Source organism: Lacerta agilis, chromosome 5 (assembly GCF_009819535.1).
Source record: "Lacerta agilis isolate rLacAgi1 chromosome 5, rLacAgi1.pri, whole genome shotgun sequence".
Classification (NCBI taxonomy): domain Eukaryota; kingdom Metazoa; phylum Chordata; class Lepidosauria; order Squamata; family Lacertidae; genus Lacerta; species Lacerta agilis.
The window spans coordinates 80990637-81017418 of record NC_046316.1 but is presented as its reverse complement, the minus strand read 5'-3'; the positions used below and the strand labels follow the sequence as shown (position 1 = coordinate 81017418).

At 42.6% G+C, this 26782-nt stretch overlaps 2 protein-coding genes across 4 annotated transcripts; one reads left to right on the top strand and one right to left on the bottom strand.

Annotated features, from left to right (window-relative positions):
• The first annotated feature begins 1907 nt into the window (after window positions 1-1907).
• Window positions 1908-14684, top strand: LRRC31 (leucine rich repeat containing 31). Of its 3 annotated transcripts, XM_033150638.1 has the most exons (10): window positions 1908-2036; window positions 2922-3161; window positions 3672-3791; window positions 4551-4718; window positions 5543-5710; window positions 7526-7693; window positions 8786-8953; window positions 10416-10583; window positions 12820-12987; window positions 14204-14679. In XM_033150638.1, exons 1-10 carry the CDS (start codon window positions 2024-2026, stop codon window positions 14533-14535), a joined length of 1713 nt encoding a protein of 570 aa, XP_033006529.1. In that variant the 5' UTR covers window positions 1908-2023; the 3' UTR covers window positions 14536-14679. The 3 variants fall into 3 exon arrangements, with proteins under 3 accessions (XP_033006529.1, XP_033006530.1, XP_033006531.1); XM_033150639.1 differs by lacking the exon at window positions 3672-3791 and having other exon boundaries at window positions 14204-14684; XM_033150640.1 differs by lacking the exon at window positions 4551-4718 and having other exon boundaries at window positions 14204-14680.
• A 139-nt stretch (window positions 14685-14823) lies between these two features.
• Window positions 14824-23898, bottom strand: LRRIQ4 (leucine rich repeats and IQ motif containing 4; the record flags this gene model as incomplete). Its single annotated transcript, XM_033148189.1, has 5 exons — window positions 14824-15052; window positions 16401-16597; window positions 18717-18855; window positions 20995-21168; window positions 22831-23898. Coding segments are annotated over 5 exons (1758 nt in total), but the record flags the coding sequence as incomplete, so codon positions are not given.
• Window positions 23899-26782: the final 2884 nt, after the last annotated feature.

The window sequence follows — 26782 nt, the reverse complement described above, 5'->3', positions numbered from 1 at the left end:
TAAGTACACCATCTGTTAACCAGGCCTGTTTGGAAGGAATGGAGGTCTCTTGGAGATTCTTGCAAGAGATTAAGCCAAGCTTGAGGTTCTGAAGACCAAATACAGCTACCCACTCCCTTCAGTATTTTGCTATTCCATAACTCTGTACATCACCAGAGTTAACTTTTTCTTGTCCTGTGTGTTCACACCCTTTGTATATTTGCAGAATGGTGTATTTACCCAACATCACCCGTCTTTCAACCAGTGTGCTATGTACACACTCCTTCATCAATCCATCACCTCTTGGTTGCTCTGCACTGAAATCTCTCCAATACTTTGGCACTTCATCCCGTGGGTGCGCATTGCAAAAGTGCACATCCAATGAGTTCATCTGATGTGCTACTCCCATTTTTTCCTGAATCTTCAACAAGTGATACTTATTTTTTTATTCTTAGATTCAAAGACAGATACATTTTTGCATTGCTATTATTAACAATTCCATTTATTAGGCATTTGCTATGTAAAAAGCTTTTAAGCAGCTTACAAAGATTTAAAAAACATAAAGCATAACACGAAATCAAAAAGAAAAGAAAGGGGGGGACCCAATATATTACAATAAAACCATACAAAAATCCCTAGAGCAGACCTGTTAAAACTGCAGCAAAAGCTTTGGCAACAAAAAATGTCATCCAACAAATCACCTCTCAAATGCCTGGGAGAAGAGATAAGTAAATACCTGGCAGCAAAAGGATGTTTATGCTGGCACCAGGCACATCACCTCACTGGGGAAACCATTCCACAAGCAGGGAGCCACAACTGAAAAAGCCTTGTCACCAGCCTCCAAACCTTCCTCAGAGAGGGCACCTAGAGGAGGGCCACAGATTAACATCTCAGGGTCTGGGAAGGTGCATAACAAGACAGAAGCTCCAAAAGATTTTGCCTTCTAAAGCATCCGTTGGGCAAGAATTGTTCCTTTGTCTTTGAAAAAGCACTGAGTTTAGATACTATGGGTCTTGGCCCTTGGACAAGTCACTAATTTCTTAGCCTCAATTCTGAATCTGTAAAATGATCTGTTTAATAGGGATTTTGTCAGTACAGTGATATGCGAAGTCACAGAAAAATAAGAATGGTAACATATGGTGTTCTTAAGATGTATTATGTGAAAACCTAATGAAAAGTTTTGTTTTTTAAAGGAATTTTGTCCATGCAAACATAGTAGAAATGACGAAGACCTTTGTAAATTTTAAAATAAATAATGTGCTACATTAATGGCAAAAGTATTGTGGCCAGAAGAAACAGAGCATTTTCCTGGCAGATCACTCTCTTCAAAAGATTTTGGCAGATTTCATTGTGAATCCTACCCTAACTATGAGGACTAACTGTGAAGACTAAATCACAATAGGTATAAGATATTTTTGGGAAATGAACACACTGTAATAATATTGCTTCATAGCTTTATCTCCACAGAAGTATGCTAGCTATTTGATCTCTCGGCTTTTCCCAGACTCCATCAGTGTTACTTTTGAAAGGGAACACAAGGATCCTTTTTTTCTTCAGGTAACTTGAGCTATAAAGTGACTCAGCCCTCCCAGCTGCCAGCAATCCGTCACATGTAAGAGTCTCCGGTATCAAAGTCTACACAACTACTTCCTCTTTTCTCTTCGAATGATCCTACCCCACTACGCAAAAAAAATGCTGACCAGACTGTTCAAATGAAATGTTCAAGGAGGTAGTCGGGCAAAACCATTGAAAAGACGCATCAAAGAAAAAGTTATGGTAATGCTTTCCACCGGACCATCATCTCCCTTGGAAATACTTTTGAACTCTGCACAGTTTTTCTGAAGAGCATATGTCCCTGCTTCACCATTGCACCAAATCAAGAATTTTGCATGAGAAAGCTACTATAAGAACAGAAAGTGTCCGAAGACAAGCAATTGGAACTGAATCAAGAGCAAACTCAAAGGATGATCAGCATCAAAGCTGATTTGTTTCATAAGCCATTAAAATACTTGGAAAGGTAAAACAACCTTTCGATTAAAAAAAAATGGAAGCTGAAGGTAGGTTGTTTTACTGTATCTCTTAAAAAAACCCTGGCAATGCTTATTCTGTTTTATGTATTTCAAGATTTAGCATACTCTGTCCCAAGAACTCAGGGAGCCATGCTTAAAATCAGGTGCAACCAACAGATCAAAATGCTCAGTAGTTAGCAAGTATAAATATTGTATGACGGGGTGGGGAACCTCTGGCTCTTACGCCAGATTTGGTCTCAAAACCATGCCCACCTTCCCAACACCTGACGCCATATGTGACTTCAGGTATGCTGTGGGTATTGCAAAGGAAGAATCAGGAGCTTAAAGTGAGCTCTTGATCGTTCCTTTGCCAGAACAGGGTGTGCTCCCACCCCCACCCCACCCCACCCCCCTTCAGTTCGTTTTCAGAGCCTTAAAGAGCAGTGTGGGGCTGTTTGCAACAGGGCTTTCAATCAACCCTGCATTGCATTTTGAAGTCCCAACAACCCAGGCTTCGAAGCACAGTATAACATACACCACAATGTAAAAATTTCCCAAACTTAAAGATAACTTTGCCTTTAAATACAAACTGAATTTCTCCCTGTCCTTGGTGCTCGTGCTTTTATTTTGGTTATATTGATATGGTTTCCATAAATGTTTTGTTGTGCTTAAATGTATTTTTGTTTGTGAACAGCCCAGAGATCCTTGATGATTGGACAGTGTAGTCATACAGAAAAATAAGAAGAGATAGCTAGGAAGTAATAACTATGTACATACTATAGCAGGAGTTGCAATACATTCTGAACTTTCTCTTACGATGAAGTTGTGTGGGGGTACATAGTACACAGTGCATGGTCTTCTCTACATTGTTTTTAAGGCAGTGCTATCCGAAACACAATTTCTGCCTCTTTTTCTCTCTCTCTCCTCGGAAAGGCGCAAAGTGGACAAGCACAGAAAAGGCTGCAGGTGGCTTTTTTCAGAGATCCCCATTCAACTTCTTTAGAAGTCAGACCCAGAAGAAGAAACCCTCTGCTGAGAAAGGGGGATGTGAACAGTACCAGGGCTCAGACTACGAGGAATCCAAAGAGGAAAGTGGAAAAGGAAGCAGAGGACACAAAATGAACGATTCCTGTTTAGAAACTCAAATGGTGGAGCAGATTTTCCCTGCACCAGGTAATAGTGATAAGAAAGTGCACTTGAAGAACAGGGACTGTCTGCCCAGGGGGCCTGTGCTCCAAGAGTAGCTCTCTGTGAGTGAAGACAGATGTAACATTGAAACATCTGTGAGTGAAGACAGATGTAGCATTTTCACCCACCATGTTGTCCCAATGTTTCACAAAAGGGATTGTGAGGAACTCCAAACTGGGTGAATGGGCAATCAATTGGCAAATGCAATTCCATGTAAGCAAGTGTACAGTGGTGCACATTGGGGCAAAAAGTCATTTCACATATATACTAATTTAGTGTGAACTGGCAGTAACTGCCCAGAACAAGATTTTGGAGTCATCCTGTGCAGCAGCTGTGAAGGCATTTTCCATTTTAACGATCATTATGAAAAACATGTCCATGATCTACCAGGAGTCTCCTGCACAATCAGAAGCATGGTTTGGTTGGTTTTTAGCAAATGTTGGGATTGTTGAAAGCCATTCATTTCAGTACATTCCCATTGTCTTGGCTCCACAGACTCAATGCTGTGTCTGCAAAAAGTCCAGAATTTCCTGGGGAAATTGGGCAAACAGCCCTCTAGTAAGGTTTTGGACTTAAATAATTGTGCATTAAGTACAACAGATATAATGGAGCTGGGTGAGTATACATTTTGATACGTATTTTTTCACCCTAGTAATGGCTTCAGAGGCGTTAAATACTTGAGCGCAAAGGCCTATGGCACAAATTTACATAAAATCTACATGAGATCATTTGTATGCATATATGAAAATTTAGGCTCACTTGCAAAAGGGAAAGCAAGCTTCGGCAGTCAGGGATTTACTCTGAGCTGTGGTATGCCAAAAGGATTTCCTGAGCTCAATGCACAGTGTATGGAGACGGCCCTCTGCCCTAATCACAATCTGTTGGCAACAGCTATGGGTGTTTATTTATTTAAAAATATAGCTCCTTAATATAATCAAAATATCTAAACAATTACAAAAGTTGGTAGCCCCTGCAAAGCCTCTTTCAGTCAAATCCTGGCCATATCTGCCCCCCACAACACACATGGCATTATATAAGAGTTGACCCCGCAGACCAAATGAGGAAGGCTGGTGGGTGAAGTTTGGTCTGCAGGCTGGTGGTTGTGTACCCCTTCTTTGGTCACCTCTCTGCTGCCACCTGACTTCCCAGGTGCATGGAGGAAATGAATGGATTGGAGCCATCTTAGCCTTAAAATATCAACCCCCATCCCCTTCTTTGCAGATGTAGGAGCAGAGCTACACAGAGTTACTTGTAGTAGTACCTTGCAGCTTTTTGTATCTGCCTCAATAAACATTAATGTGCGCACACAGTGCAGTCATGCCGCCTTCACTTATATCAGCAGTGGTTTATCTGTCACTCTGCTTTTCCCCCTAGTTGCCATAATACATTTGCTGCCAGGCCTGGAAGAGATTGATCTTTCCTGGAATGATTTAATAGGAGGGACATTAAAGTCTCTTACCCTTCCGTTCAAATGTTTGCAAGAGCTGAAAGTCCTCCGACTGAACAACTGCAGACTCACAGCCACGGATCTTTCGTTTTTAGGTATCATCCAGTAATTGCATACCGGTAACTTACTTCCAGAGGTTATGACAATGGGTTATTTCATTAGAGATCTAGGTAAATTCTAATCTGGATTGTGGAGACCTAGTCCTGACACTGGGCTTGTCCACACTTACCTTTGTCCCGCTCTTTCCAGGCACAGGTCCACGCTTAAAGCACCGTGTTGATTTTTTTGCACTGGAATTTTTGCAGCAAAACCCCTCTCTTCAGCCCTCAGTTGGAGTAAGTGTCAGTTCTGGTTAACTGTGGATTGTTTGTTCCTACTGAGTGTTAAAAGAGCGGGTTTTTGTGGGGAAAGCTCTGGAGCAAAAAAAAAAGGGGGGCACTCAAACACTTTAAAGTGCAGAGCTTTAAAGCTTTTAAAGAGCTTTAATGTGCAGACTATGCCTGGAAAGAGCAGAGGGAAGGTAAATGTGGATAAGCCCTAAGGCTGCATCCAGAGACTATGCAAATATGAGCTTGCTGAAATAGGGCTGTAACGGGGGGGGGGGAATTGGTGTGGGGAAACCTGTGTATGTATGTTCCTGAAATTATTACATTCTTGCATGTTCTTAAACCAAAGTTTAAATAGTGAAAGAGTCAGCCTGGATAGCTCAGTTGGTTAGAGCATGGTGCTGATAATGCCAAGGTTGCAAGTTCAATTCCCATATGGGACAGCTGCATATTCCTGCATTGCAGGGGGTTGGACTTGATGATTCTCAGGGTCCCTTCCAACTCTATGATTCTATGAGTTCTACGATGCAATCATTATTGTCTTCTGCATCTTCAAATCAATGTATAAAATGGTACCAAATGCTTATTTACAGGGGAAGCACTTGAAGTAATTCCTCACCTTGAAACACTAGATTTATCATGGAATACCAACATTGGTGGGAAGCTTTTTCTTCTAATCCAAAAAATCCCCAAAGACCATAAACTCAAAACACTAAAAGTGATGGATTGCAGTCTAACTTCTGAAGATGGTGAATCACTAGGTAAGAGCCCATGGCATAGTGATGTAGCAGCTTTGAATACTGTTTTAGCATTTTATTTAGATATCAAACCAAATACCGCTTTGTATAGAATCAAGATTTTAAACCTGCTGCACTTACTGTGGATTTCAGGAAGTAACTATAGTCAGTGCTTTTTTTTTTCAGGGAATACTCAAGGATATGCAGTACTGGCACCTCTTTTTGTTATTGTTAAAAAGTGTGGTACAGTGGTACCTCGGGTTACAGACGCTTCAGGTTACATACTCTGCTAATCCAGAAATAACGCTTCAGGTTAAGAACTTTGCTTCAGGATAAGAACAGAAATCGTGCTCTGGCAGCGCAGTGGCAGCGGGAGGTCCCATTAGCTAAAGTGGTGCTTCAGGTTAAGAACAGTTTCAGGTTAAGAACGGACCTCCGGAACGAATTAAGTAGGTAACCAGAGGCACCACTGTACTTACTGTAACAACTTCATGGTGGGTATCGGCCCCAATTTTTCCAGGGAAAAAAGAGCACTGACTATAGTCATGCATAACATGGGAACCGGCAACATATTATTTCATTGGTTTCTTGCACTAGTGATTGAGATGAAAGCATTGTTTATTTATTTGATAAAATCTACATACCGCTTGATTGTAGTATGGTGTAAAACATCAAAGCACTTTGCAAGAAATATTAATATTATAAATAAGAAACTATTAAAAACAATTTAAAACATTTTAATGTAATGAAAATGAATAGCACGATATAAACGACAAATTGCTAGGGAGGTGTATCAAAAGCTATGGTTAGTTTGATCAAATCAACATCTGAAAAAAATTCCCTTACTGGTTCAACATTTAAATGAGTTTAAGCTCCCGTTGTCATAATATCACAACAGTTCAGTCCCAGCTCCTGCCAACCTAGCAGTTCGAAAGCACGTCAAAGTGCAAGTAGATAAATAGGTACCGCTCCGGCGGGAAGGTAAACAGCGTTTCTGTGTGCTGCTCTGGTTTCACCAGAAGTGGCTTAGTCATGCTGGCCACATGACCTGGAAAAACTGTCTGCGGACAAACGTCGGCTGCCTCGGCCAGTAAAGCAAGATGAGCGCCACAGCCCCAGAGTCATGCACGACTGGACTTAACTGTCAGGGGTCCTTTACCTTTGCCTATAAGGCAAATTAACACTCATTAGCATGGGGAAGGAAACTTCATATTGGCATGTGTTGTCTGATTTGCTTTTGAGAAGCAAAGGCAGTCTCTAAAGATGTGTAAGGTATTTACTGGTTCATGTTTGTCACAGAAGGTGTGGGATAACCTTTTTCAAAACCTGAAGGGGTTAAATTTTAAAATGAGATATGTGTAGCATCTCTTCCTTCCTCCCTCCCTCCGCCCCCTTCCCATTAAGAGAGAGATGCATATATAAAGGTTTTGTAGTTATTCTGGGGAGTCCAGACAACATCCAGATAACTACATCTTGGACATGACCTTAAAAAGGATATTTAGAAACTGGATAAATGAAGAATCTGAAGATAAATAGTATCTGAAGAAGTGTGCATGCACACGAAAGCTCATACCAAGAACAAACTTAGTTGGTCTCTAAGGTGCTACTGGAAGAATTTTTTTGGGGGGGGGGGGATAAATGAAATTATTGCCCATTTATTCATCATGAGGCAAATAATATTTCCTTTTTCGATTGGATTTAAAACTACCTCCTTGTTTTGTTTTAAATTCAAAGTGCCCTGATTTCCTAATAATAAACCTGTTTTTAATTTATTACATTTCTCTTCAATTATCTGCTCTGAATATGTTGTGACCAGTTCACCCCCTGGCTTCTTTTCAGCTCAGCAGCTCTACAAAATCCACAGCCTTGAAGTACTGGATCTGTCAATTAACAAAAAGATAGGCTATGGCCTGGAGAGTATTGCCCAGGAATTAAAGCATGTCTCAGGACTGAAAGTACTTAATCTGAACAGGTGTGGGTTAAAACTAGATGGATTCAAGCATTTAGGTAAGTTGGTTGGCATCTGTCTCCTGACCAGCATGGGGTAGTGGTTAAGAGCGGTAGACTCGTAATCTGGTGAACCGGGTTCGCGTCTCCGCTCCTCCACATGCAGCTGCTGGGTGACCTTGGACTAGTCACACTTCTTTGAAGTCTCTCAGCCCCACTCACCTCACAGAGTGTTTGTTGTGGGGGAGGAAGGGAAAGGAGAATGTTAGCCGCTTTGAGACTCCTTCGGGTAGTAATAAAGTGGGATATCAAATCCAAACTCTTCTTCTTCTCTTCAGGAGACGATGCAAGAGTATGTCTTCAGGGGTGAAGCACAGGTGATGATTTGGTAGCTGGGACTTTTAATAATGATACTTAGCATGTGCACAGAATTTCTGACTGTTCAGATGCATTATCTTCTTGCAATCCTTACAGCAGCCCTGTAAGGTACATGAATATTATTCTCCATTGCAGGGGGTTAGACTAGATAACCCTTGAGTCCCTTCCAACTCTAAGGTTCTATTGCAGATGGGAAATTGAAGCTGTGTACACAGTACACCTTTAAAGTACTTGAAGAACATTTCCACCCTCAAAGAGTTTTTCCCCCACAGAGCTACAATTCCCTGCAACGCTTAACAAACTACTGTACTCAGAATTCTTTGAATGTGCTTTAAATATATCCTTCCTGCATATGCATGTCAACATCTATAATTGGAAATTTTGAAATAAATGTGAAATACACACACACACTCAAACTCAAATCCAAATTTGGGCAAAAATGCTAGAAAAAATATTTTCCCAAATGTGATTCAGGTCTACTTATCCCATCAGATTTTGGGCAGGATTATCTAAGTGTAATTTGAAAACATTTCAAATTAAAAATACCCAATTTGAATTTTCTAATTGCCAAATTTCAACATCATTTGATTTGATTTTTTAAAAAATTGCCAGCCTCTGCCAATGAAGAGAAGGAATGTGCAAAAGGACTAAAGGAGGCTAACAACAGATTTCTAAGGTGCTACTGGAAGGAATTTTTTTATTTTGTTTTAACAGATTTCCTTGATAGCAAATTGATTATTGACAAGTTGTCTTCCTGTGCCTATTTTATTTCAGCCAGTGCCTTGCAGCACCTGCTGGAACTAAGAGAATTAGATCTGTCATGTAATAAAGAGATTGGAGGAGGTTTCAAGTACTTGGCAGCTCATTTGGCCGAGCTAAGGAACCTAGAAATCCTGAATCTTCATCAGTGTTGTATTACAGAAGAGGACATGACTGTTTTAAGTAAGATATTGCAGAATCATTTAATCGTAGAATCGTTTTTGCAAAATCATTATGTGGAACATTTAATTGGAAGATTATCTTACCTTCAATCAATCAATCATCTCTCCCACTAGCTCAGAAATACCTCTAGCCCTCCAGATGTTGCTGGACTACAAATCCCATAATATCAGAATGTTCACTAGCTATGTTTGCATGCGCTGATGTGAGCTGGAGTCCAACAGTATCTACAGGACCACATAAGGAGCACATCCTTGGGGATCCATTCTGTGGACATGACCAAACCAGCAGTGTCTTTGATTAAAGTTACAGCAAGTTTAGCCAACGTGGTGCCCTCCAGCTGATGTTGATTAACAACTCCCATTGTCCCTCACTGTTGGCAATGCTACATGGGATTGAAGGCAGCTGAAGTCCCACAATATCTGGAAGGCTACTACTTGGCAAAATAATAGGTATTATAGTAAGCAATATAAGCAGCCCAGCCCAGTATAGTCTGGCACCAGCTCTCTGGGTTCTCCAACATATTTTCTAACTGGCTTCTATGCCTAGGTACACCTTGGTCTTCCCCCTCCCCACTGCATTTCAAGTCACATTTGCACTTGGGTGTGTTCACATTGGCACCTTGGATTACAGTGACATTGGCTTTTTTGGTGCATTCTACAGTGCTTCCCCTCCACCCCAGCTTTTTCCATCAACATGGCTTAATTAGTGTCAGGATTTCTGTTTTGTGTACAAACCAGGAGGCTACAATTCTCTGAGTTCCCTGAGGAGTGTTTGGGGGAAGCTGTGGCTGTTTAAAGTGGTATGATGCTGCCTTAAATGTATAATGCAGATGGGGCCTAAGTATATGTTTGGTGGTGGGAGCAGGGTTTGCCCCTTGTGTATGTGTGTATATATAGATATACAGTACACACAAACACTTCTGCAAACTTCAGAGTTCACCCAAACATTACGATATCCGCTTGTTGGTGTGACTGTTTTGCTACAAAGCTGTTGGCACAGTCTGACGAAGTTCATCATCTAATGGAATGTAATTAGTACTTCTAAAATATGGAGACAGCAGATGGCATCTGTGAAGAAGTAGTGCCTGTTCTAAGCTTGTGGCTGCTGCAACATGTGGGTGCATGATCTGAAAACAACAGCAGCAAAATTATTTTTTGCTTCAAAAGTATATTCATATTCAAATTTATGCAGATTTAATCAATCAATTGGTTAATATACTAAAACTGATAGTTTATTGGCTAAGGTTTCTTTAATTGAGTGGCATCACTGGATTTGATGAAAATTTGATCATTCTTCCATTCTTCAGTTTTCAAATAACATAGTATATTAATATTCAAGAAAAGGGGGTGGTAGAGATGAATGGAAGGAAGGGACATATTTGAATATTTTCAGCTCCTTTAGGTTGATTGTGGAGTTGATGTTTACTACGATGCGGCTGTACTATCCTTTGATCATTTTGCAGCCCATATAATTCCTCTTTTGTCGAGTCTTCAGGACCTGGATTTATCATTAAATAAAAGCATTGGGAAGTCTTCCGACCACCTTCTTAGCAGACTCCGTTTTTTACCAAAACTGAAATCTGTGCTTCTCGGCAATTGTTCTTTACAGCACAATTCATTTGCATCTTTAGGTAAGAATATGCCTTAAAATGATTATAGCTTTCCTTATCTATGTCTCCATCTTCCCAATCCACAGGGCTAATAATATTTCAATTGGGCATGAATGTCAAATGGAAAGAGACAGTAATTCAAATGAACATTCCCTAGAATATTAATCACCAGGAGGTGCATTATAGGACCATCTACTTTCATGTCTGATATAATCAAATGTATGGAAAGGGCAACAGAAGTTCAATTTCTATGCAGGAGAATACATTGCATTGAAGAGCTTCTCAGTATTGGAATAACATCCTTCCATTAAAGAGCTTTTGCTAGACATAAACCAGTATAAGATAATACTTAATTGTAGTACTGTATTCTCATTCTCTCATTCTCATTCTCTTTCCCAGATGGCTTTGCTATTTTTTGTTTATTCATTATTCATACAGTCACTCAAGAAATTATATCCAACTCTTCAAATAGGTTTCTAGTGGCAGCTCAGAGTACTAAATCAAAAGTACAATGAAAGCTTTGAAAAACGTAAAACACTACAAACCAAGAGCAGCATCATGCTTTGCCACTGTCCAAAGAATTTCTTTCAACCCCTTTCTTCTAGTCTCCAGACTCCAAGAGCTATATTTTTTGTGATCTCAAGTCCTGCTGACAGTTAAATTATAGAAGTTGGCAACTTCTTTTCTTTTTCTTCATTTAACTGTGTCCTGTAAAGCAATACGAGTGCTTTCTTAAGACATAATTGCACCGTTTATTGATTCCTAAATTAACAAAAACATTGCTCCGTTGTCAAAAACTCCGTAGGCTTGTTCCTATCTTTGTTTTGCCTACAAGGCTGGTTCTGTTTGATCTTCCTATAACAAAGCTATAATAAAGTTGTTCTCTTATCCAAATATCTGTATTGTGGAAAAGGAGCAACACAGAGTGAAAATTAGGCACATCCAAGTCCCATTAAAATCAGTGGAACTTTATGTACATAGGTAATGCTTATCTGTGATGCAGTTAACACAAGCACACGTAACTTCCTCTGGATTATGCCCACGATGTGTACTTCATATGGTGGTCACTTGAAACTGTACCCTTGGCAGCTATCTACAGAGAAGCTTGTCATGCAAACTGGGATATTTTCTCTGCATCCTTTTACATTTGATGCAACAAAGAGAAAATCCCTTGGCCTTTGTGACAACCTGCAGCTGGATGGAGACTGCTAATACAGATGCAGTCTTTACACTGGCCATTGACACCTGAGATGTGTGTTTTCAAGACCCGCCCTATTCTTTTGACTGTAACCTGATTTAACTGTTCTGAATTCTGAATTTTAACTTTTTGTAACCCTTGATGGGACCTCTGCATTGTGGACGCTTCCATGTGTTTGTAGAAATCTTAATTTCAAGAAAAATATATATGCAGTTGTTTGTATCAGATAGATTTTAGCACACACTTGTGGCCAAAAGTCTGCGCACTCTTCCTTGAGGATAACTCCCATTGAGAGCACAGTGGGACAGTTCCATGCATACACATATATGCTTAGGTTGCACATCCCTCACTGAAAGTAATTGGAGGTTGAATGTACTCGACATTGGATGGATTGTATCCCATGTCTTTTTTCTCGATGTTTGCACATGGTTTAGGGGAGGTCCCTCTTAGAAAAGTATAGGAAAAGCACATTTCTGATTGCCAATATAGAGCCCAAATCACCAGGGAGGTTTGCTGCATAAGTAGCTGTGCATAAGCAGTTGTGTTGCTGCTCAGCTCCTATTACCGGTAATTTCAGATGAACTTTTGCAGGTAGGCCTCCTGGTTGTGAACAGAGAATGCTTGGAGATACATTGTGCAGCTCCTCTTGGCACCCTTGCTGCATGATTTTTCTCAGGAAAAGCTCAGTCGCATAGATTTGCTTTAACCACAACAATGTGCCCCAGCACAGCACTCTACTTTTCCACTGGAATAAATGACAACCATTTATATGCATGGCAGAATTGCATTCAACGATTCCAGGGGGAAAGGAATCAAACCTGCCCTTTAGGGTGACTCCTAGCTGCTGAGACTCAAGTCACTCGAACTTCACAGACCCATTCTGGGTTTTGTTTCTTGCTAACAGTGAAGTGTGACAGAATGTTGGGAGAAGGGGGGAGAGAATGTAGTATACGGTCTGATCTATTTCGAAGATACGCAGCTGGGTGCAGAGGGTTGAATGGCGTTGGACCAGGCCTATTTATTTCAGTAAGCACAAGATGTTGTTGCTAATCTTTTCAGCCGATGCTGCCCTTCACCTTCCTGAACTGGAGATATTAGACCTTTCTTGGAATAAATGCGTTGGCGGGAACCTAAAGCTGATTTTGAAAGCGCTAAACCTTGGAGCTGAGATCAAAGTGTTAAGACTAAGCAGCTGCAGCTTGGTGGATGAGGACCTGGGTGGCCTTGGTTGGTATAAAATTGTATTTCCCTTCTCCTTAGTACTCCTTGTTTTCAGACTACACGTCAGAGCTGACTTGTTCATTGGACATGAGAGACTTTTCCACAAATGGAAGGAAATCTGGCCAGTAGTATATTTTCAAATGGGATATTTCACCATGCCTATATGCTTTATAGTGGACTCAACTCAGTGGACTATTGATCATGGACCAAGGTGGGAGATATGAAATAAATGTATTTTACCAATGCTTATGCAGAGCAAATAATGCTAGGCGATGCTCACTATAGGCTTATTTATTACAGTATTTATTAAATTTGTAAGTCTCTTTATCTTGCCCAAGGCAACCCAAAGCAACTTACAACCAAACAACCCCACATAGGTACATACATTAAAACCAAGTGGTGGAAGAAATGCATTAAAAACATCCCACCTACTTCTGAAAGGCCACAGATAGTTATAGAGGAAAGTTTTTGCCTGGCACCTAAAGATATACAGTCATACCTTGGTACTCGAATGGCTTGGCTCCCGAACAAATTGGCTCCCAAACTCCGCAAACCCAGAAGTAAGTGTTCCAGTTTGCGAACGTTTTTCAGAAGCTGAACTTCCAATGCGGCTTCTGCTTGAGTGCAGGAAGCTCCTGCAGCTCCTGCAGCCAATCGGAAGCCGCGCCTTGGTTTTCGAACGGTTTCGGGAGTCAAATGGACTCCCAGAACGGATTAAGTTCAAGAACCAAGGTACCACTGTACAACGATGGCGCCAGGCTGGGCAAGCGTCCCTGGGGAGAGCATTTCACAAGCTGGGAGCCACTGCAGAAAAGCCTGTTCTCGTGCTGTCACCCTCAGGACCCTCTGGCTTGTCCACACAATGCACTGAACATATATACAAGCTGTCTATGCATGTACAAGTGTTTATGTGATAATATGTACACTTGTTAATTTGTACTGCTGTTACCGTGTACATACGTACACAGATTCTACACCCGTTGAACATTTCATGTGAATAAGTATATGAGTGTACAACTTACCTTTGGTGAACACAGGTACACAGGCTTTACACTCATCCAATGTAATGCATGAACACCCCTAAATCTTATTTTTCTCTACGATTTTTCTCCTTCCACTCCCTTTTTTCTGATACAGAAGTCCATTCGCCACCACTTGAAAGCATGTACAGTATACTTTGCAAACCAATGTTACCTACTGATGAACTGGTTGCTTCTTTCAGGCCTGGTCATCCAAGCTGGGCACCTGGCTCAACTACAGGAACTGGACCTTAGTTATAACAACCAGATCTCTGACCAAGGATGGGCAATGTTCTATCAAGACATAGTTGGCCTTGAGCAGCTTTCCGAACTGGATGTCAGCCGTCGTCCGTCGTCACGTGGCAACTGTGGCGAATGGCTGGGCAAACTTTTGGCAGCACTGCTGAAGCTGCCCCAGTTCACGGAGCTAGGGCTACAAGGCTGGGTTCTTTCCGAAGTTCAGCAAAAGCAACTGGAACATTTTAATCGGGACAATGAACGAAATGTTCGCTTTGATGTTTGGTATGGAGCATGATGTTTTGTGCCAGTGTAACAATCTATAGCTGGTGGCCCAGAGGCTCAGCACGCAGTTCCTGTAGCCTTACCTGACAGAATGCAGTTGGGTAGAGAGAGAAAAGGACCAGAGTTGAGAAACTGAAGCCCTGACCTCAGTGAAAATCCTACTCAGCCCTGCCTTGGGAGTAATTTTTCGCCACTTAGGACTTGCCTTGCTGGACCATTTTTCCCCACCAAGAGGAGTTTGTGGCTTGAGCAATAGAAAATACTATGTTGATCTGTGAAAATGACTTTCTGTGAGTTCTTTTCTTGCTTGTATTTATTCCCCTGGCCCTTTAAGGTATCACAGAATGCAGTTATTTCTTCTTGCCCTTGCCTTTGTCCTTTTCCTTGCCCTTGCCCTTGTCTTTCCCCTTTTTGTCTTTCTCCTTCTTCTTCTCTTTCTTCTCTTTCTTGCCTCTCCTGATCATTTTCAGGATCTCGCCAAAGGCTCCAATCCCTCTGCGCACCATCAAGCCACGCCACCAAGCCTGGACCTTTGAGGGGAGGGAGAAACAACCACATAAGCATTAAAATGGGGGGGGAAAAGCAGCTGTTTGTAGGGATGGGAGAAGAATTAGCTCATTTTGTTCTTACAGCAGACAGACCAATTTGATGGCTGCAAACATGCTACCAGATTGGAGCACAACTCCTGCTTCTCTGGATGCAGTTTTGGTGTGTGAAAAAAGTACACACACAGAAATAGGTATTTTACTGCCAAAATGCATGTTATAGAGGTATGCATTGGGGGGGAAATATATTTTAGGGGAAAGGCATACAATAAGGAATGCAATTTAAACTGAACTTTTCGTACATTCTTTCTTAAAATGCACAAAATGGAAGAGACCCAGGGCTTTTTTTCAGCTGGAGCTCACCAGAGCTCAGCTCAGGCACCTTTCAGGTGGGCACCATGGCCCCTCTAAGAGAACAAAGGAGAAGTTCATGGTGAGCTCCAGCACCTCTTTTTCTAGAAAAATAGCACTGAACAGACCTATAATTAAATAATGAAACTGAAATGGGACAGACCTAGGCTGTGCTGTCCATTCCTGGCTAATTTTTTTCCAGATTTCAAATGTTGGCACATAAAATGGATGCTGTGTTCCTGCTTTCCTCCCAAGGCTCAGCCATGTGGACAGAAAATCTCTTGCAGGAATTCTTCTGGAACCACTCCCCCCTTTTGCTACTCCCTTATACCCCATTTGGACTCCTGAATTAGGAGCTCTCCAGAGTCAGTAACCTCTGTGCTTGTCCTCTCCAGAGAACTGTCCTCCTCAACATCATGGACCCAACACATCCCTATGTTGGGCCATCAGCAGAGCCCTGAGGGAATTAACCAAGAGGAGGGGGTATGCTGGCTTATATGCCAGGGGGCTACCCCTTTAAAAGTAGTCCTAGAGTTTGTAGGAGCCAGTACTGTAGGCAGTGTTTGCCAGCCTCATGCCCTCCATGCTTTGGGCTAGAACTCCCATCAGGTTGTTCAAAACACCAGATTAGCAAAAGCTGCCATGTTCACTTGGAGCTCTCAAAGGTTCTGCTGCTGCCTGCCTGCCTTTTCCCACCAGCTTCTTCTCAAGGTCAGGAGGAAACTACTCTCCTACCTGACCAGACCTGCTCCTTTCCCCCTTGTTCATTTCTCTGTTGCGCCGCACATTCCCCACACTCCTCTAATACCAAGTCATACCAATGTACCGGGAGATAATGCACACTAATCAGAATATTTTCCGGTGGGAGTATCTGCTACTTTGCTTCCACTATTTAAAATCCTGTGGCCCACCCACAGTTTCACTGAATTGTCATTACAACATGTTGCAGACCCATGTGGCTTTTTGTGTGTGTTCTCTGTACCGTTATGGTCAAGGCCTTTTCGTATCTTTCATCTCGCAAGTACTGCATGGTGACTTGCAACCCTTGGCTAAAGATTTCCACCGCTGGGAACATCAGAGGGTTTCCTTCAAGTGTCAGAACCTGCAGTTTCTCTAGCTTATCCAGATTCTCCGGGACTTGAAATAACTGATTGGAATGAAGAAATAGCTTTTGCAACTCTAAACACAAGAGAATGATAAAGGTGAATATGATGTATAAGCGACATCCATTTCATGTTTATTTGCAAGCTAACGTTTGGGTATTATTATTATTATTGTTATTGTTATTATTATTATTACAAGTGCCAAACTACCAAGGTTTTTCTCTTTTTCTTTAGTTGACAATAAAAATAGGCTCAACTGAAGTAAGGACTCTAGATTCCTTATGTATCAAGTAGCTTAGAGGACAGCTAGGGAAGCTGTGTTCCCTCCAGATGTTGCTGGACTTCAACTCCCATCAGCTCTAACCAACACAGCCAATGCTTGGGGATGATGGTGGTTGTACAGCAACATCTGGAGTGCCAAAGATTGCATAGGAGGGTAATCCCTGCTATGAAGAGGGGCAGAAACAGAGGAACATGGTAGCCCATGAACACCACGCATTAAATGAGACACGGTCAGCAGGGCTGAGAGAAACAGTTGGCTCACGATCAAACTACAAAAGGGCCAAAGCTAAGTGGTAGAGCATCTGCTTTGAACGCAGAAGGTCCCAGGTTCAGTCCTCTGCATCTCCAGACTGGATGGGGGAAACCCTTGTCTGAAAATCCAGGAGAACCACTGCCAGTCAGTGCAGACAATACTGAGTTAGATGGATCAGTGGTCTGATGGTATAAGATGGTGACCTGTGCTTCCTATGGCTTGTAACTCCCAATTACTTTTGATTTTACAAAAAAGCGGGTTCAGGAACCGCCAACCAAGTTTGGGAGAGTTAACATGGGGGGGAGGGGTTAATCCTTTCCCCCAAACAATTTCCTTATTGATAATCAACTCCTGACCTAAAGCTGTCATTTGCCCTGATTGGAAAAATGCAAACACAATTGTGTGTCTGTAAGGCCCACCACCCTATTCCCAGTTGTGGCAAATGGTAGGTGTTTTGGGGGGGCGGGGGCACTGATTTTCAGCAGAAAAATTCAATAATAAATGTAGTTACAGGTGGGTAGCCGTGCTGGTCTGCCATAGTCGAAACAAAATAGAAGAAGAAGAAGTATCTGAAGAAGTGTGCATGCACACGAAAGCTCATACCAAGAACAAACTCAGTTGGTCTCTAAGGTGCTACTGGAAAGAATTTTCTATTTTGTTTCAATAATAAATGGTTAGCCCACTTGTGCTGTGATCCTAGTCTGGATTGAACCTGCTTTTTGTAAAAGAAAAAGATGCTGGGAGTCACTGAGTTTGGCCTTAATATAGACTGCATCCCGTCCTGCCTTGGGAGAAAGCACTCTGGTCTGTGTTCCCTCTGGGCACCTCCAAACTGTCAGTATTTTGTGGGAGGGATTCAGGTGCATCCCAGGAAATAGAGGTTTGCACAGTTAAAGGTGATTAAACTGCTCAGTCATCCTAGCACAACAAACCCACTTAAAAGCGTTATGTAATCCTAGCACCACAAATGCACTTTTTTTACAATTAGGCTAGTGACAGGGAAATGCACAGAATAGTGTGAGATGAATGTATGATTAACTGGAAGACATATAAAAACAGTCCAAGCAAATTGGAAGAAATGCTCAATAAAGACCTACAGAGATCCCTTCCTGCATGTACACAACATTGGGACAGGTTGTGTTCCGTCCACATGGGAATGGACCTTTCTCCTTACGGTACAGAAGACTGGCTAGCAAGTGTGTGTGCAATGCCTGGAGGGATTTCAGGATGCAGAGGTGAGGGTGAGGGGGGCAAGGGGTGAACAAAATCCCCAGTGGTCAAGGAACTTTTCTGTGCTCTGTATAGGTCTAACACAAGTAGTCTGGCAGAGGAATCCTAGCCCCAGGCAAAGAGGGGGGTTGACGGGGCAGCCTATTCACCACCCAGACACATGCCAGCTAGGAGAGAAGGTGTTTGATGGGAGGCAAAACCTTGCTGTTTGATGCTAGCCTGGAGCTGATGGAGCTATCAGAATCAGATTGGGTTTGATGTCAAGTGATAGCCGTAGAGTTCTCCCCTGGAACACCCCTTTTGAGGCTTTCCGTAGGCCTACCACCAGTGGGGATCCTATGAATGGTACTTCTTCTTGCCCACACTTTTGGCAGGTGGAACAGGGAGTTGTGCACTGGAGGGGTGAGCCTGCTTTTATCTATCCTTTTACCCTGTAGTTCGCATATGTGATCAGGTAGCTCTATAAGATAGTTGTTGTGAAGGTCAAGTACTTCCAAGTTTTGCAGCGAGCCTATGCTTGAAGGAAGATACTCCAAATCATTGTTCTCAAGGTGCAATTCTTTCAGGTTCTGTGGGAGGAAAATACACATAATTTTCATTTTGAATATATATTTGTGTAGAGACTCACCTGTGTTCTCTGTAAGGTAACTTACAGTTTATGGAATATAACCTACCACCCTTTTAGACAGAGAAGGCATCTCCAATCTTTTTTTCTTCTCCATTATTTTTGCAGGGGAAGGGGCTATGTAGCTCAGTGGTAGAGAATCTGCTTTGCATGCAAAGGCTCCAGAATCCATTGCCAGCAACTCCAGGTATGGTTAAATAGTTCCCCTGCCTGAAACCCTGGAAAGCCTCTGGTGGTCACTGCAGACAATACTGAACTAGTAGATGGACCAATGGGTCTGATTCAGTATAAAGCAAATTCTGATGCAACCATGAACAGTGCACACACTATATCTTTAAAGAACACTCAAAGCACTTTCTTTCCCTCAAAGAATTCTGAGCACTGTAGTTAAAGCATCACTGTGAATTTCAAATATGCATTCTAGTGTATACAGAGCATCTCTACTAGAAAATGCAGTTTGTGTTCTTCAAGCATAGATCCAAATCAGCTATTGGACAAATCCTCTCAAATCCAACAGCCCAGCCCCCCTACTTATGTTCTCATAGAATCATAGAAGGGACCCCGAGAATCATCTAGGCCAGTGTTTCCCAACCTTGGGCCTCCAGCTGTTTTTGGACTACAACTCCCATCATCCCTAGCTAACAAGACCAGTGGTCAGGGATGATGGGAATTGTAGTCTGAAAACAGCTGGAGGCCCAAGATTGGGAAACACTGATCTAGGCCAACCCCCTGCAATGCAGAAATATGCTTTTGGCTTGACTTGGTAAGTTTTGCAGTGCTGGCCTCTATTAAGTGGCAAAATTTTGCATCCCATATTTTGACAGCTAGCTGTACAAATGCCCCAATTTTTAAAGACCTTGCAAATAGGCAGTGTTGTGGGCAGGGCCAGGGTGAGGAGTGCCCAGCTCGCTGCTGCCATGCCTCCGCCATGGGCACACCCTACCTCTTCTGCTACCATGGGTGCCCCTGCCGACTCAGGGGCTCCTCTGCTGCCTCTGCCTCAGGTTTGCCCCACCCTCAGCTCCTCTGCAATGGAGGAGGCAGCCAGGGTGTGGCAGTGGTGAGCTGTGACTGTGGTAGGGCTCAACCACAATGGAGGGGGCAGCACGGGGCTGGGGTGGGCTGCATCAAATGGCGAAGCATCCCAGGCCGGCCCTATTTGTGAGATATGTGTGTACCAGATTGCAGATTTCTGCATGGCATGGAAGTCTTTCTAATCTTTCTGGCTTCAGCGAGACAAAGTGAGGCGGTTGCCTCAGGCAGCATATTCTGAGGGGCAGAAAGTGGTTGCAAATGTATGCCATGTGGTCTACCCTGCAGCTCCTAAGCTAACTTGCTGCCCTGGGGTGAAGTGGGGGACTCTGCTCCATCATCAGTGCTGAAGTAAGACTCAAATACCAGTCTAGTCAGTTTTTGTGGGAAATGCACCACTTTGTTCTTCGCCTCGGGCAGCAAATAGGCTCTGGCTGCTCCTGTCCTGGAGGAATGCTTTATATCCCGTTTCTAACATCTCTGGGCCAATCGAGACATAATACCATCAATAACAATTGCACAAATTGCTTTTTAAAAAGTAAATTGCAGATACAGTAGGACTGGGTGCTGATCCAGACCAGAAACCTGACATGGAGTGGATGGAACGCCTATTTCCAACGTGATTGGCTGTCTAAACTTCCAAGCTGCAAATCATAACTCAGAGTTTAAAGGCCAATGGCAGAGGCCCAAATCCTGAAATGTTCTGTGATTGGATATCATGTATTGAACCAGAACATAGGAGCTCAGAATCCTTAGTCCAGACTCAAGCTCAGGCAAACACAGACCACTGAATACATAACACTATGGAATTGCCATTAACCAATTTTGCGTTACACCACACCCCCACGGCAGCCCTTTTCTGTTATATCACACATCCCATGGCAACCATTTTGTGACTCACTCCCACAGCGCATTCTTGAAATCTCAAATGTGCCCACTGGTCTGAAAAGGTTTTATGTTTTATGTTGTCTGTGTATTCACGTACATATATATTTCTTTGGGCAACAAAGGAGGGCTACTTTTGAAATCTGAACCTTGCTCATTTTCTTACCTCTAACTTACTGATGCCTTCTGGTATTGCTGTAAGCTTGGTCCCCTGGTCTTGCCCCATGTATAGTTTCTCCAGCGATCCAATTACAAATATTTCTTCCGGGAATGAGGTGAACTTGTTGCCGGTCAGACTGAGGCATTTCAGCTTACCAAGCTTGAGCACTGCTGGAGATAGCTTCACACAAAATTTATTCAAAATAGGAATTTTGAAACATATATATAGATTTCTCAAACTGCAACACTCCACTACAAGTCAAAGAAATGAGTGTTATTATCCTCCCACAGCAGGGTACAGCAAGCTGGGTGCAAATCTTCCTGTGACAAAACCCCAAACTCCTTTTAGGACAAGAAGTGGGAGTTCTGCTGTTTGGGATTCCAGACGCAAAACTCCACACACACCCAACTGTCAGTATATTCCATGCCCACTGGGCTGGTTTTGCAGGGATGAGTGTCTCCCTAGATGGCTTCTCCACCACCACAAGACATTTGATTGTAATTGGGCAAACCTTGAGTTTCCCCACATTTCCCCAATTCTTATTGTTTTATTATCTGCATGATTTCTTTTTATGTACAGCACTTAGAAATGCTAATCATAAAGCGATAGATAGATACCGGTAGATAGATAGATAGATAGATAGATAGATAGATAGATAGATAGATAGATAAGAATGGCTGCTGATAGCAGGACCAGCAATGGGGGAACTTAGATCACTATTAGTATGCTGAAGTGGGACAAGCAACCAAATGTTACAAAATGGACTGCCCCTGTACAGAATTCCAGCTATCCAGCTGTCTCCTTTCCCCCCACCCCATTATCAGTTCCCCCTGAACTTATCCACATGCATGCACACAAGGAGTGCCAGCTTGGCCCCACGACTGGGTGCCCAGAGCCATGGGTACCATGCAGCATGCATGGCCCTGGCACCAAAATTTGTAGGTGACCAGCCCCTTCAGGAAGTTGGCACATATGATGCACATGTACAACCAACCGTCAAGTCCAGGGGTCAGCAACCTAAGGCCCATGGGCCACAGGTGGGCCACAGGGGTCATTTAACCAGCCCACAAGCTGCCCCCAAACCGAGCCACCTGCTCGGGGAGACCCCGCACGCTGCACTAAACCAGCGGAGCACGGCACCGGAAATCGCATCTGCGGAGATGCAGACGTCAGTAATCGTGGGCGCATGCGCTCACTTGCTCCAGCTAACAGAGGGATCTCCACTGGAGTGAACCGGCCCAGGCAAGGTAAACCTTGCCGACCCCTAGTCAAGTCAATACTATATCTCCTGCCCACAGAGCATGCTGTTTGAGTTCTCCCCACACCCACCTACCCCTTAAGACCCCACTCCTCAAATACTGGGTTTGTCCAAGCCTTCAAATCCTTAATTCTGTGAAGATGAAGGTTGGGAAGGGCTCACCTGAATCTCTATGAGGAGCCCATCCCACATAGGTGGTGCTGTAATAATAGGGTATCTCAGAGTCTAATTACCTGCTTAGAGAAGCCAAGACTGACAGAAGTTCAGGAAGTGGATTGCCTGGATTCAGGTAATCCGGAAAATAAACAGGCATGCAAACATTATTTAAGAGAGATTTCTAAAAGCAGTTTACAATTTTTAAATTATAAACTCCTTGGTCTAAGGCCTTTTCTTCTTCTTTTTGCTTGTATCACTCTGCAACACTACTCCAGGGATGCTAGCAGAATGGCTCCATCCTTCCCAGCGAGTCACATCTGGACATTTGTCTGCTGCCAACATGTGTAGTTTTGCCCTGGTGCCCCTGCTTTTTTAAATAAGGTTTTAACTGAATTTCAACTCACTCTACTTACACTAGTGAGTCATACCTCACATAGTAAATTGTCATCAAGTAACAACACTTCCAGATTCTCCAGCGAACAAATCTCTATTGGAAACACCTCTAGGAGATTTTCACTTAGATCTAGTATTATTAAGCTGGTTAGCTTGGCGAAAGAAGGATGCAGTGCTTCCAGGGCACAATTTTTCAAGTAAACCACAATGAGTGACCTCCAGCGGCGAATCTGGCGCGGAAAAGTTGCTAGGCTATTCCGAGACAATGAAAATTCCTTCATCTCTGTCAGTTCCTTAAAAGATCGTGGAAGTTTGCGCAGGAGGTTACTGGACAAATCAAGCACCGATAGGTTCAGGCATTTACTCATTGTATCGGGTAAAGATGCTAGGCTGTTAACTGCAACAAAGAACTGGGATAATTTTTGCAGGGAGGAAATCTCTTCAGGAATGAGGCTCAGACTATTTTCTTCTAGATCTACTATTTCTAAATTAGAGAGATGAAAAAGTTCTGGTGGGAAATTTTCAAATTTGTTCTTCTTTAGATAAATCTCTTTCAGTTTGGTCAAATTGACTATTTCCTTGGGAAGGCAATTCAGATTGTTGCTAGAGAGTCCTAGCAATTCTAGATGATGGAGGTGTTTGCAGATTTCCACTGGAAATTCATCCAGGTTGACATCATATAATCTGAGCTGGCGAAGTGCCCTCAATTTACTAATGATATTCAGTGAGCTCAGAGGGAGTGGATTACTGCTTAAATCCAAGCTCTGAAGACTTTTCACTTCTCCAAGTTCCTCACATAGGTCTTGTATGTTGTTCTTATTCAGATAAAGGACTTTCACATTTCTAAGACGATTTATACTTTCTGGGATACTATTGATTATATTTCTCTCCAGATGCAATTCCTCCAAGTCTTCCAGTTCAAAAACCTGCCATGGGATGGTTTCCAGTTTTTTGTTGGCCAAATCAACAAAAAAGATGCGGTCTGTGATCTGCACTGGCACCTCCACCTCCTCTTTGGGTTCTTCATCTGCCAACCTTTCCTCTATTGCCCCTTCAACACCAACAACAACATCATCACCAACATCAACATTAACCTCTTCTTGTGTCTCTGCCACCTTATCCTCTTCCGGAATGGTAGCACATTTTTCAGAGAGTTGGGTCACTATTTCGGTGGTAACAAAACTCTTGGAGGTAGCAATCATTGTAAACCTAGTTTTGGCTGCAAAAAAAAAAAGCCAGCGAAATGGAGACATTCCTTTAAACCACGTTTTATGAAGAATAAACAAAATATGATGTTTTCATTCATAAATCCCAAATATTTCTTGAGTATGGGGCAGTGGGCATGATGTTTAGGATATGGTGCTGAATCCAGGAAGATTCAGGTAGGATTTGAATCTCTTCCCAAATGTTGGGGATGTTGTGCTTGAACTAGTGTTGTTGTGGGGAAATGGTTGTGCGAGAAATGTAGGAGGATTTTTTGGCACTTAACCTACTCTTGAGCTGAAGTAAAAGAATCTAATCGCATGAACTTAACCAAATCAAGATTTTTGGGATATATTATTATTACATGCTCCCTACTTTGCGGAGCAGTGAAAAGTTCCAAACTCCTTGAGTTTTGGTTTCCTTGGGAAGGGAGCATTTTTGTAACATTGGGTGCCCCTCCAGGTGTCTAGTTTATAGTGCGCTCATGATAATTTGTGGTCATGAAGGTATTGAGGTAGTTATATGAAATCCTACTTTCAATACCATCTGTCCCTACAAGAGTTTCAGGGTGGATATATTCTGCTTTATTTCCAGTCAGTGCAGGTCCTATAGCTTCCTGCTGAAATTCTGTAAACTTTCCATACCACCAATGTGTGTGTTTTGTCCTGCTTTTGTTGCATAATAGTACAAGAGTTCCCCTCCAGACAGCAACAATCCAGTAACATTGGGGAAACATCACAGATCCCGAAAGAGAGATGTATACACCCCACAATGTCTCAACTTTCAGCTAATCTCCAAATATCTCCTAACCATTCGTTCACTCTCACTGAGGAAATGTCAACCAACCATTCTGAACCATTAACTAACAAAGGAAGGCCCACAGTAATATTTAGTAGGTTTGTTCCATGTTGTGACTAGCAGAAGCAGGATAAATAAAATATATCCAAACAAACGAACAAATAAATAATTATTTTTTCTTTACTGATACAGTATTGTGAATGATGAGAACAAAGAAAGTGGCTTCCGAGGCAGTATACCTACTTTTGAGCCACCCTACTGTATAAAACAGCAAACAATGGCAAGGAGGAGGAGGAGGGAACATGGCTGATTGCAAACTTGGAATGATCTTCAAATAAATTTTGCTCAGAGTAGACCCCACTGTAACAAAATGGACTCCTAGCTCCTCTAGTCTCTTGAGTTTTATTGGCGTAGCTCAGAAGAAGGGCCTTTTGCCCAATGCAACACCACTGCAATTAATGAGCCTGACTGGGATCCATTAATGTTAATAGGTCTTCTCTGAGTAAAACTTAAGTTGAATGCCACCCTTTTTGTATTGGGAGCTGTAGTTTGTTAAGGGTGCTGGGAACTGTAGCTCTGTGAGGGTTGAACTAGATCCCAGGATTCTTGGAGGGGGGGAGCCATGTGTTTTAAATGTCTGATATGGGTGTGACGCTGGGAATCACTGGCAGTAGTATCCAGAGGTTGTCTTCCGCCCCAGTTTCCCCTAACCGCAGTTTCTTCCTGAATTCTGACTCAACTGTCAAAATTCAAACAGGGAATGAATGTGATTTGTTCACGTACCTCTGATGTCATAAAAGTACTTGGGATGGATGGCTCTGTCTGATCTTCAATAAGCAGGCTCCGATATGAGAGGAAAGGAGAGCTGTGAGGAGGAGAGGCTGATGAGCTCATGTTTACCTCAGATATCATAATAATACCACCACCACCATGGACAGCTTCCTCTTGGAGTTGGCCTCAACCTCCCAGGTAACAGTAAGAGCAGGAGCGGGGTGGGGGGGGAGCTGTAGGGCCAGAGAAAATTTGATATATAGCAACCAAATTGCATCCTGGCAGCGGCATGACGACTGGCAATATGGTTCAGTGGGTAGGGCCTTGGCCCACGGAGACGTTGTCTAGATCCCGAAACTCACTGAGTGGCATTATGTAAAGTTGTGTTTTCCTAGCCTAATCTACCACATTGATTTCCTGGGAGGAATGGGAGAATAACCCTCCATAATGAGAAGGCGTAATCTTCTTGTTGTTTTTGCCTGGCTTCCTTGCTTGTACAAAGCCTCCAAGCAGCCTTGCATCTAGCGCCTTGAAAACAGGTCCAGTTATTACAAACAGGAAAGAAAGCCTTACATAATTTAATGTTACAGGTAGGTAGCCATGTTGGTCTGCCATAGTCAAAACAAAAAAATAAATAAATAAAAATCCTTCCAGTAGCACCTTAGTTGGTCTCTAAGGTGCTACTGGAAGGAATTTTATATATATATATAATTTATTGTGATCTTTTAACAGCTGCCAATGTATTACACAACTTTTGTTGGCTATTTTATACCTCTTGTCCAGGTTGTCTCAAGGGCAGGTTCCTCTGTTTACCCAAACCTGATTATACTACTGAGCACAGATAATTAATTAGCATACTGTTTAATTCCAAGACAGGTCCATGTTGGAGGCACAAACGGATCTGCAGCAGATCTGCTCCATACATTTAAAGCATATCCAACCCACATTTTAAATACATGGCTTCCGCCAAAGAATTCTGCGAACTGTACCTTTCTCCTCACAGAGCTTCAAGCCCCAGCACCCTTAACAAACCAGAGCCCCCAGGGATATTGGGTGGGGGGAAGTTGTGTGCTTTAAATGTGTGTTGGATATGGTTTAAATGTATAGAAGGAATCTGTGCCCTGGTGGCTGGCTTTCATAGCTTTGCAGAGGAAGAGTCCCCAATCAGAAAGAGACACCCTGTGTCCAAAGTTTTGCTGTTTGTTTACCAGATTC